At 40.4% G+C, this 12,662-nt stretch overlaps 1 protein-coding gene across 6 annotated transcripts in view; it reads left to right on the top strand.

The window, feature by feature from the left end:
- The first annotated feature begins 690 nt into the window (after positions 1-690).
- birc6 (baculoviral IAP repeat containing 6) overlaps positions 691-12,662 on the top strand; it is a 139,108-nt gene continuing 127,136 nt past the window's right edge. For all 6 annotated transcript variants that reach the window (XM_076285656.1, XM_076285655.1, XM_076285653.1 and 3 more), the window contains exon 1: positions 691-1,064. In XM_076285656.1, coding sequence (XP_076141771.1) covers positions 854-1,064 — 211 coding nt within the window. In that variant the 5' untranslated portion in view covers positions 691-853. The remainder of the gene's footprint in view (positions 1,065-12,662) is intronic.

Raw genomic sequence — 12,662 nt, 5'->3', positions numbered from 1 at the left:
AGCTGTGGTTGTGGTCATGTCGCTCAAGTCCTTTGCAAATGGCAAGTTTCAAATTTATTCTAAATGTAACAAAAATGACAAATACTACTGAGGAATCACTAAACTACATGTGTGACAATGTTCACCTGCTGTAGGTCTGTTTATGGGATGGTTTTGGTATTGTATTGCCTTTGTAGGTGGATATATAATGTGTCACTGTCACAACTGGCCACAATCCTGTTTGATTAAGCAGGAAAGAAGGCTTTGATTTATATGTCCTAAATGTGGGAGATAATCCTTGTCACCCTGATTCATTTTATACACATGTGCAAAATCATTCTTTGGAATATATTTTGGAATGTTTTTATTTATATAGAATGTTGGCTACTTCTGTCATTTCTGTGTAGACTGTTGTGTAGGCCTATTCCAGATGGAGGGAAAAAAAAAACAATAGCCCTGCTTCCACCTCTGCAGATGGGTGGTAGTAGTGGTAAAATATCAGAAAAGTGGTAGCCTATCTGCCTACACCTGGCCTACACACACCACAAACCATCTATAGTGTCACATCCTCCTGTCTGCGTATGTAACGGAGTGCCCCTAGCGGTATGGCGTGAGGTTCCGTAGCCTTTACGCTGTTACGCTAATCCCGTCCACCTAATACAAAATCCATTGAGGTGCGCCCGCAGTTTTCCTAGTATCGATGGTGAATAGTTGCTGCTGCGGCAACGGGAGGAGGAGCAGAAGCCGCGGAAGAAGAGAGCTAGCAGTGGTAGCTAGTACAGCGGAGGTTTGGGATTCGGTTTTTACCTTTTTACTCTGACTTGCACATACAGAGCTCCCTGAAACAGAGCAGGGTTGGGAAAATAAAGTGAAAATGGCGGCCGCGGCCTCGCCGGGCTCCTGCTCGTCCACCTCCTCAGACTGGGTTGTGCTGAGAGACGGTTGCCTGCGTTGCGACGAGGAGGGCCTGCGAAGCCTCTCCTACCATCCGGCCCTCAACGCTATCCTGGCCGTCACAAGCCGGGGGAGTATTAAAGTAATCGACGGCACTTCTGGTGCCATACTGCAGGCCTCGGCTTTGCACGGTAAGTTTCAGATGTATTGCTGGTAGAAAGGAGCTGTTTGTAATGGTGTCATAACACGTTCAAGTTTCTCGACAAGTCAAATGATATTTTTGGGCCTGCTAGCTACGGTTGATTTGTCTGATTGTCAAGTGTTGTCGAAAATAGCATTAAATTTAGCTACTTAGCTTATTTCTGACAAAAGATCGATGTTTAAAACGAAATATTATCTTCGTGTGCACGTTTTTTTCTGTATGTCATGTAAGGAATCCGACTTCACTCACTCAGAGTTCGGGTCGAGGAAGCCTCCTGCTAACGTTAACTGCTATCAAGTAGACCAGCGTTCGCTAACGTTAGCTTAAATTGAGAAAAGCTAACCTGGCTAGCCAGCTAGTCACCTGTATGCGGGCTAACCAGGAACGAGTCAGCCCGCACTTCACATTACTGCCAAACGCCATAATCCTACAGAGTCCAGAGTCCAATATTTCACCAGCTAACATTAGATGAATTTATTTTGCACCTCAGATGTTAACATATTAGCTAGGTAAGGCTCAACTAATGTGGACTTCAAACATTGTTAAAGGTTTCGTGTTTTCTTACACAAGGCAATGATGACTGGCTAGCTAAGTTAGCTGCCTTGATCCTGAACTGACGTTAACGTTGGGGATAACGGCAACATTAGCTAACGAATGTTATTCGTCGTGTGTGCGTCCTGTGTCAACATAACTAACATATGTGATATGTACTTGCTAGCGATAACTAGGTTAGGGATTGCACTCTGGTGACGGCTACCGTCATTTAGCAAGGCTGTTATGATTGGTCTAACGTTAGCACAACACCTCTTGACAAGGAGTCTGTTATGTTGTTGGGTAACGTGAACCTGAACTGTTACACTACATAGGTTGTAGTGTTAATCCAACTAGTTCTAGCCTCTGTAAACGCATTGTAACGTTATTAAAGTGCATGTGTGTGCTAGCTAGCAATGTATCGGTAGGTACCCTAGTCAGATGTTAGGGCTGACATTAACCCCACATTTAACATTAAAGATGAACTGAACTGGAATTTGAAGTAAAGGTGATATAACAGATGTATTTTATTTCTTCTCATTGGTACAATGATTAAAATGGCTGAATTTATTAAAAGGGATAAAATTGTACGTTAAAAGTGGTGTTGTTGTTACACGGGCGCCGCCATGTTGGATTTCAACAATCGGCTACGTCACTGGCATGGTAAGCTACTCTGCACTAGCACTAGCAGCCATAGCAGATAATGAGTCTGAGGCTAGCTGACATGGCTGAGGAAACTAACATTAGGCCTAGCTGAGTTACATATTGGCCATAAGCCATTTATCATAGGCTAGCCTACATCACAAAATCTCATACAAAATGAAACCAAACTAGTGAAACAAAGGCGAACACTTTAACAGGGGAAATTAATTTGGCATGAATCATACTGAACGCTATTTTGTCAATGAGCAGAAACACACACGACATTCAAACTATTGATAAGATGTGCACTATGGAAACTGGTCTGTAACTTTGGACGAATAAATGCCATTGACTTGCCATATCCTGACTTAAAAAACCCTTTTCTTGCTTACTTTATCGCAAACTCGGTGGAACAGCTTGTAGTCTTTTTCAATTCATAGAAAGGCGAGCCCACAGTCTATGTGCCATATGAGCCTAAGTTTCAACTTCGGCTTCGTTCATTCAATGCAGTCACTGGTCGCAATTACAAAGTCTGGGAAGGTTCGTTCAATCGTTTAAAGTTTTAAGTGCAGTAGCCTATCTGTCCCCTTTGGAATAATATCTCGAAGTAGCCTCAGGTGAGGTCCAGTGTTAGATAGGCTACCATACGATCCAACCTAGGAAAGGGCTAGCAGCTAACACCTTGGAAACACTCTTATGTCAAACTCCACAAGCTAGCACTCCGACCATAGAGAGTATAAACCATGACTCCGACGATATCACAGATCGATAATAATGCTTTTACTAGCTGGTAACTAAACCACAGCGGGTCTGTAAACAGAATCCAATGTCCCTTTCTACTCACCCTGAAGCCAGTTGTTCACCGTCTCAGGACAGATTGTTGATGCGAGGGAGTTTAACTCGCAGTACTGCTATCCAAGAGACTCGTGCAATATCAACATCCACAAGGTAAAAATCTGCAAACTCTCCACTAACGTTAGCCTAAAATAAACGGCAAACTCGTGTATCCTCCGTGTATCTGGGGTCAACTTGGGGTAACGAAGTTTTTAACAGTTTCAAGGGAGGGAGAGAGAGAGCCCGTGTGAGTTGCTGTTACTAGTGCCAGTAGTCCATACTGCGTTAGCCTACATTGACGTGACAATGCGTGTTATATAGCTTATTTGTATATGCACATAGCCTTCGCATAGGCCTAATGTAGTGGTGGTGAGTGAGTATGCAGTTGTGTGGAGGATGTACAGTAGGCAATGTATGTGTGTGAGGGATGGAGGGAGACAGAGAGACAGCGTGCGTGTTGCTGTCTCAAGCGCACCTCGTCCAGTTTTCTACATGACCTAGGCTAGGTCTACAGTAGCCTATGTTGTGCCGCACAAAATGTATCTATGTTGTACATTGCACAAAATGTATACCCCCCGAAATAAACACATACATAAATAAACACATTTTTCCCGTCACTTTGGCTTCCTTGAACATTTTCCCTACGTTTCGCCACTGCTTTGCAACAGATAGATTCCAGTGTCCATGCTCCGGCAGCGCCCACACAGTCATTTTCACCCAAATGATCCTACTGAAGGTTGAGCTGGAGCCTGAAACCCATCTAGTGGTAGTCAAGACACTACAGGCCTGTCCCTCACAGGCTCAAATTTGTAACCCATGCCATTAAAATTACAAATTTTCGTGTATACATAATATGCTGCAGCTGTTGCCTATAGAACTTCTCAGGTCCTACCATGCCAGTGACGTCATTGAACCTGGCAGCGTTCTAATACTAACAAACGCAATTTTGGTGTTGCTTAAAAAAGGCTACGTATTGATTTTTTTAAATTATTTTTTTAGTGTCATTTATTTTTAATTGTCATAATCAACACATTATCAATGTTGATTCTTTCAGTTCAGTTCATCTTTAAGGCAGATTGGCGTTGTGGGCGGCCTTTATCAGCTACCTGACAGTTCTTATTCATACAAGGCTGCGGTGCTGCTGGGAATGTCTGTTCAGATGAATTCAAAATCATGTTGGATTGAAAATGTAATATGGTGTTTTGCCTGTCTGGATAGAGTAGCATGTGATCACAACTGTAACCATATCGCATGTTATATAAATATCAATGTTACTGCATTTTTAAATGCACGGTTGAGTAAGATTATTTCATTGATTTACGCAGAGCAAGCTAACTTCCAGCGCTTCACACGTCTATTGAACACCCCTCATCAACTTAATATGTGCACCATCATGGTCACATGCCTGTAATAGGTGCTGTGAAAGTGCTGTTCCGTTCTTAGAAAAATGCCTTGGGCCATTCATGCATGCTTTCTCTAGCATTTTGTATTATCTGAAGTAGTCGGTCAGTTTTACTTAAACACACACACAGGCACGCACGCGCGCGGTTCAGGCCAAGCCTTTGGACAGCACAGTCCAACAAATAAAATGGGCGTTATCAATCAAGGTCTTCTAATGGGTGTTGAGTCACCTTATGTCTACTTGTATTCATTAATGCTGCTATAGAACATGAGTCCAATGCCATTGTGATTTAATGTAATACAGGCTGTTTAGCCTATAATTTGCTGGAATGCCACATAGTTAATATGGATAACAGTTAGTCATCCACATTCATGCTCATCAAAACATAAAGGTCTTCACTTTCTTCAAAGACCACCAAACCAAAACAATGTGTCGTGACCCAAACCAATCACTGAGCAGGTCACCTACAAATGGCAAAATATGTTTTTGTGTGCATGCAAGTTGCTGTGTAGTTGCTTTATACCAGTCACACCTGAAATAAATTGTAGTTGCCTGTGTTTAGCTTCTAGGCTGTTAGTTGTGTTGTAGTTATTGTTAGAATGTCTTGTGCTCCATTCCACAGCTCTCAATGACTCCTGTCCTTTTCTATTTTTTCTTGTGCCAGACCAATACATTGATTTTTAACTATTCTGCTTTTGTGGCTCTATGTGCTCACTTCTCCTCCTCTCCTCCTCACACTCCTCCATTAAGGTACTTTGAGTCTAATCTGTCCGCTATTTTTAAATATTGTTGGTGACAATTTTTCATTGCATAAATGAGCTCAACATGGCCATTAAGTTCCATCTATGCTAGTGATTGATAACCTCAAAATAAAATTATGGTCACCACAATAATAGTGTTTGTCTGGCTGTAAGCCAAATTGTGTTGCTAACACTGGGAGAAAAGCATCAGAGCTTAATTGACAACTCTCAGAGAAAACTATGACCACTTGTTGTAATGTGATGCCCTGTTGTTGAAATTTACGGTCCGTCACATTAAGCTCCTCAACTTTGTGATTAAATGAACGAGTGACTGCAGTGTTTCCCCTAGATTTTTTGCCAGCAGCGGTGCTGTTGATCGTAGGAAGCCCCCCCCCCCCCCCCCAAGAAAAGAGAACATTTTGAAAAAATGACTCCTTAAATGGTGACTTCTGGTGGATATTGTGAAAGAAATGGACAGATTGAGTTACAAATTATGACAACCATCAACACAAGCATTTACAAAGCATGATTATTGCAGTACTTGAACAGGATTATTCATGTTTTTCTTTCACCTTTTTCATTTACATTATTAGTATTAGCCACTTTACAACTGTACATTGTAGGCCACTGTAGGCTACAAACTATTACTATTTAGAATATACAGTGCTGTGCATAAGTTAAGACATTTATATATAATAACATTTTTTAATTAAGGCATTAAGACAAAAGGCAAAAAATGTTTTTTGTTCCTCCCTTTAGTCAATTTCAGCATGGGTGTCTTAACTTTTGCACAGCACTGTATAAACTATATAAACTTCTCTTTCATGTCATTACACTGTATTGGTTCTGTGCAAGTCGAATTGAGTGCCTGTCACTTTAATGCCGTGACGGCCCGTGACGCTTGCTTGATTCTCACGGTTTTAAGCTAACTTAGTAGCGTTGTTGTGCATGGTGCATAAGAATATGTGGATGAAATGAATTATGTTTCCCATGTCATTTGGTAAAATAAATGGTCAAAAACTCGAAGAAAATCTATCTTGGATTATAGCAGATAAGTGTCTTGTATCTAATCTATAATTTTGGTGAGCTCTACAGGAATTACAAACTATCTCAGATGTAAATGGTTGCGTATCCTATTACTCAAATTCAATTAAACCCACCAATAGGCTAGCTAGACCTTAGTTTCACAGCCTAGGTATGTTAGCAACACAGGGCTTGAAAGCATTGCCTGTATCACAAACAAAAACGAAACAATGCATGGAATTTATCTGGGAATAGGCTACTGAAGGTAGGGGCGAGCTATCTCGCTGGCGTGTTTAATTTGGTTCCTTGGTTAACATACTGTAGCCTAGGTTTTTTTGGCACAAAATTGCGTCTGCTAATAAACTTAAACATAAACACAAACAAGCGTGATCTCCTGTGGAATCCCCGACTGCGCCTTCAACGTTAGCCTACTATTATTTGTTGACATGAAACCTGAACGAACGGCAGCTGTTCCTGAAGTTCACTTGCGTCTATTTTTTTTATTTTTTATTAGGCAACTTTTTTTGCAGTGGCGCTGGAATTCCAGGAGCGGCGCTGCGCCGCTGATGAATACATTGTAGGGGAAACACTGGACTGAGAAGACGTGCTCTCAAGCTTTGCATTTTATGTTCAATCCAGTTGCCGCCCAGTGGCTCAAATTACACATCAAAATGATGTATGTAGCTACTTAAGTGTGTTTCAATTGTGAGATCACTGTGCTATAGTGTGATAATAGATTATAACACATTAAAATAAGCTTACTTGATCTGTCAATGGTTTGCCTGATGAGCTAGGGCAGATGGGTAGAAGTACACAATTGTACCAGTTGCATCAAGCTCTTATTTAGTTGTAGTCTGCTTGCTCTCTATCATTTTGTCAACATGTGTGTTTCCCAGGTGACAAGTTGTAGCAAATAACCATTTAAGACCTCTGAAAATATTTGATTTTAAATGGATAGCACTTAGTGCTGTTTCTCAATTACGCCATCCTTCAAAATATATGGGTGTACTGCAGCATCAAATTATAACCAAATTGGGAAAGAAAGTAAATATTTTTTCAGAAAATAGAGTAGTATGAACAATATATTATGTACAGATCTTATGTAACATACCAAATAATCTTTCTGCAATAGTTTGAAAGGCAATATTCTATAGAAAATAGAAGACACTGGGCCCTAACTGAAACGTTGGGCAAAACATAAAGTCTGAAATCTAGCTAAAGCTTACTTAATAGCTGTACAAAATCTATTTGCAAATTTAACTGATTGGGGGGAAAAAACGTCCATGTAAACGCAGCTAATGACTTAGATGATTGGTTGATGAGTGTTTAGTTTATGCAGGTGAGTAGCCTAAAACAAAGAACAGTTGATAAATAAATGAATATGATGGGCTACAAATGAACAGAATGTGCTACTCACACACTCAATATATTTGCACCAGTTTCAGGACACATCTGTGATGACATCATTTTGTAGGCAGGGGCTACTGAAGTTTGAAGATCTAATTCGAAATAGAAAAAATAAATGCATAATTTTGGTTGTATGGTGTATAGATAGAGATAGACACACCAAAACTTTGTCTACGAGGTGGTGGCAATAAGAAGATGATGTCACAAACTCTGGCTCCAAATGTATATTTTATTGGATAATGTTTTGGCCGTTGGGCCTTATTTAGATTCAATGCCCAGTGTATGGTGCCATAATGTAACTTACAAAGTCAATAATTATACGCAGTGATTGAGACTGTAGGTCTAGCCCAGGGGTCGGCAAACGTTACTATCAAAAGAGCCATTTTTGACCAGAAATAATAATAAAAAAAACTTTCTGTGGGTCGCAACAATATTTAAGCCCTTTAAATGGAAGTAGTCCTTAGCCTATTGGTCTGTATTAGCTTTTCAACATTACCTGAATCAAGGGTTAGCATTTTCTGTTTCTAAATAATTGACTTGCTATGTAAGCATGTAACAACCATGACAAAGTTGTCCAATTGTAATGTTCCATGGCAATTTCTTTGTTTCCCTGAGGATCACATTCAACTTAAGCTTGAATTTCCCCTTGGGAATCAATAAAGTATCCATCTATCCATCTATCCATCTATCTATCTATGTATCTATCTATTCTATCTATCTATCTATCTAATCTATCTATTCTATCTATCTATCTATTCTATCTATCTAAACTATCTAAACTACAAGGTAAAAAGCACACACACACACAGGCACGCACATCGATATTGGCAAGTATAACGGCTGATAAATTATTTTAAATTATTTCGATAAAGGAAAACCGAATATTTATCCTTCATTTAGGCTGCATTTTCAGTATTGGCGTTATGTAGTTTGTCCACCAGATGGCGCAGCGTGTTGCTGCAAGACACGCATGCATTACTTGACTTGGTTCCACTTCACTTTCCGAATCTGAAAACGACAACGGAACGGTAGCTAAAGGTTTCACAGCTTTTTGGCTTGTGTATTCATGGTAGGAGGATTTTCACGTGAAATGTAATTCTAGGACTAGGGCTAGGACATTTCTGCTTGCTAAATAGGCTTTTCTGCTTTTGACTTGCTCACAGTCCTTGGTGGCCCTGTCAGTGCTTTGTAAAAGGTTGCATGAAGACCACAAGAAGTCTACACAAAATAAATGTAAGCATCTATGCTAACATTAATTCCCCAAACACCCACTAGACTGCTCCCTAGTTTCAGTCTTCAATTTTTTGCATTTTAACAAAGGTGTTTCAAGTAAGGAAGAGCATGCAGTGTTTCCCCTACAATTTATTCAGCAGCGGCGCAGCCGCTCCTGGATTTCAAGCGCCGCTGCAAAAAAGTTGCCTAATTAAAAAAAAAAAAAAAAAACTGAATTGAATTGAACTTAAAGAACAGCTGCAGTTTGTTCAGGTTTGATGTCAACAAATAATAGTAGGCTACGTCAGTCAGGGATTCCACAGGAGATCACGTTTGTTTGTGTTTATGCAGTGTTTCCTCTATGTTGATTTGGTAGTGGCGGCCCGCCACGGTTTAATTTTCTTCCCCCCACGGTATCAGAAATGGGGCAGACGCACAATAGTCGCAGTTGCCTTTTAAATGATCCTGCCGACATTATGCACCCCCGTTGGCGGCCGCTAACGTTGCAATTTAACAACAAGCAGAACTATTCAGAGGTTTGGGGCTGTCCAGTTTAACTCCACATAGTGTGTTGATGTGCTTATTGTCCAAACGTCCAAAAGCTTTCTTCCGAGTCACTATTAAACAACACCTCCACCAAAAACGTCACCGCGGTGGGTCCGTTTTAATAAGACAACGTTCAACTTGTCAGTTCTGACAGCTCACGTCCTGATATCAAACATCTGGAAACATTAAAACGATAAGTGAGTCACTAATATAATACAAATGGGAAATAGTCTATAGATGTAGTAATAGATGTAATGATGTTAAAGTAAATAGTTGTGTTGTATGACACGGAAAATTTTATTTTTTAATGATTTGGGCTACACAGACGCACAAAGGCCGCACGACCTAAACGTTTATTACCCTTGTTGCTAAATGTGAAAATAAATTAGCAAAAAGAAGTGCAACCATTTTTTAAAATTTCTAACGAATTAGGCTACAGAATGCTTAGCCTAGGCCAGGGATCGGCAAACTGCGGCCCGCCGAGCATTTTCATCCGGCCCGCCGAGCATTTCATTTGGTTATCAGGCTGCTCGCTATTTTTTTCCTGCGATAGAGACGACGTTGGTTAGCCTTCCTGCAAACTGCTTTTCATTCTCCTTAGAGAACGTTTGCAATGTCAATGTCAAAACATCATGTTAAATAGAGATAACATCATGTTAAACTAAGTTAACTCTTAGTTATCTCCTTTGCAGCAGATCTAACGTGAACATTATGCGATCCATTTAATTGGGAACGCGTCTGCACTCACGAGAGGGAGAGAGAGCCGCAGGTTCCAGCTGGCTTGTCATTGTTGATAACTGATATCTCCTTCTTATAAGAAACTTTTAAAAGGAAATCATGAAGGCAACAGTAGTTCCCACTACTGACCATTTAAAAACTGTGAGAGGGCCCAGCCTTAGGTACAACACTAGCCATAGCGGTGCAGGCAGAAGATCATTGAGAAATAAACGTGAATTAAAGCGACTGTCTTAAAGTGACAGTGCACAATTTATACATTTGTTAAACTGCATAAAATTAGCAGTATTTTTAAGCAATTAATATTTTAAAAGAAATACTTTTCATACTAAATTATAGGCTATAAAAACAATAGTTTTTTATGTATGTGTTGTTTGTTGTGCGGCAATTTTCAAAACCCAATGTGGCCCTTGAGCCAAAAAGTTTGCCCACCGCTGATCTAACAGCATGTATGCTACTCAGCATCAATGGACCACCTCTTTCTGAAATTCCCTATAACCGAGCCTTGGAGTTATTTTTCCAAAAGAAAAATTACATGTGCACAGCAAGGCTTCTTTGAATTTTGATTTCCCCACGAAGAATTTCTTGTAAAATTCATTTTGCAGACCTGTTGTAGATTCTCCAAAAATACAGTTCAATCACAACTGAAAATAATGCCTCATTGAATAGAGTGTTTTTTGTGTTGCAGCGAAGTGTCAGTTGTCAGTTCCGTGGTGCTGGGACGGGGGGGGGGGGGGGGGGAGTGTTCGGACGGGCCTGCCCCCACTGCTTAAAAAAATCCTAGAGGAAACACTGGTTTATGTGTAAGTTTATTAGCAGACGCAATTTCTGTGCAAAAAAACGTAGCCTACATTATGTTAACCAAGGAACCAAATTAAATACGCCAGCGAGGTAGCTCGCCCCTACCTTCAGTAGCCTATTCCCAGATAAATTCCACGCATTGTTTTTGTTTGTTATACAGTCAATGCTTTCAAGCCCTGTGTTGCCAACATACCTAGGCTGTGAAACTAAGGTCTAGCCTGGTGGGTTTAAATGGTGTTTTACAAACGGAAGTTCGGGAGGAGCATGACTGAATTTGCCACGCCTCCTTCTTCAATCAGTCAGGTTATTTATTCGCAGTCTACCTGCCGAAGTTGCAGCATCGGTGTTACTCCGCTCGCAACCCACCACCTCCCCTTACACCTCCCGTCTTCCATAGTTAAAGCAACCATTTACATCTGGAGATAGTTTGTAATTCCTGCAGAGCTCACCAAAATCACAGAAATGATACAAGACACTTATCTCCTATAATCCAAGATAGATATTCGTCGAGTTGTTAGTCTTTTGAGCATTTATTTTACCAAATGACATGGAAAACATAATTCAATTTCATCCACATATCCTTATGCAAGATGCACAACAACGCTACTAAGTTAGCTTAAAACCGTGAGAATCAAGCAAGCCTCACGGGCCGTCACGGCCTTAAAGTGACAGGCACTCAATTCGAAAAAAAAAAATTCTAGGGGAAACACTGGCATGGTTTAGGCTACAAGGGCTAAAAGTAAAGTAACTGATCAAAATGTTTTGCTTGCATAAAGGGAGAGGCATTAAGTATAAACTACTCACAATGTACTTTACACCCATTTATTTCTCAAAAAGATAAATTATTGTATATGAAGAGCCTTTCATTAGGGAACTAGATAGTTAGGTCTATTCAATGTCCCACTTCGACAAATATATCAATTATCAGTTTTTGAAAAACTCTGTAGCGGCCTTCAAAATCCCATATCGGTCAGGCTCTATAGGAGATGGAGACAAATTGACATACACACACACACACACGCATCCACACGCATGCTAACATACACACACACCACACACACATACATACACACACACACACAAGCACACACACGCATGCTCACAGGCACACACACACACAGGCATGCACATACAAACACACATTAAAGTTGCAAGAGTAGGTGATGGACTGGGAGACGGAGACAAATTGACAAGCGTGATTTATTTTTGCGAAAAGGATGAAGAGGACTGAGCGGTGGTCATATTTTTTACCGCTATATGGTACATCTAATTTTATTTATTTGTGCTTGCACTCATCTCTGTGTAAAGCCTGTTTGCAAGTGAGATCCAGACAAGGCTGCCATTGTTATGTGGCATTAAGTAAGACAAATGCATTATCAATAGGAGACGTGAAAAGTGGACCACTAATCACAAACAGTTTTAAAACAATATCAGGGAAATCTTTCTAGCTTGTGTAAGGGTCAGTACCCTATATCCATATATAGCGCATGATACTGTCTCTCCACTTGAAAAGCATCGTCTCTGTTCAATGCTAGCAATTAGGCAGAAAAAGAGATTGTCATATTTGCGGTCTATTTGCCTGGCACAGAGATCACATTCTGCATAGTGCATAGTCCTGCTGAGTCAAAGGGCTGTGGGCAGTTCACGGTGAAATAACATTACGTAATCCTGGGAGCCAGACTGGGAGCAACCAGGATTGTCCCAAAACAAAACA

Source organism: Alosa pseudoharengus, unplaced genomic scaffold (genome assembly GCF_046254945.1).
Source record: "Alosa pseudoharengus isolate Yale_2024_CS ecotype anadromous, Long Island Sound unplaced genomic scaffold, YU_APseudo_1.1 YU_APseudo_1.1_scf_15, whole genome shotgun sequence".
Lineage (NCBI taxonomy): Eukaryota > Metazoa > Chordata > Actinopteri > Clupeiformes > Clupeidae > Alosa > Alosa pseudoharengus.
Note: the sequence above shows the minus strand (reverse complement) of the source record. Positions and strands in the feature narration are given on the sequence as shown.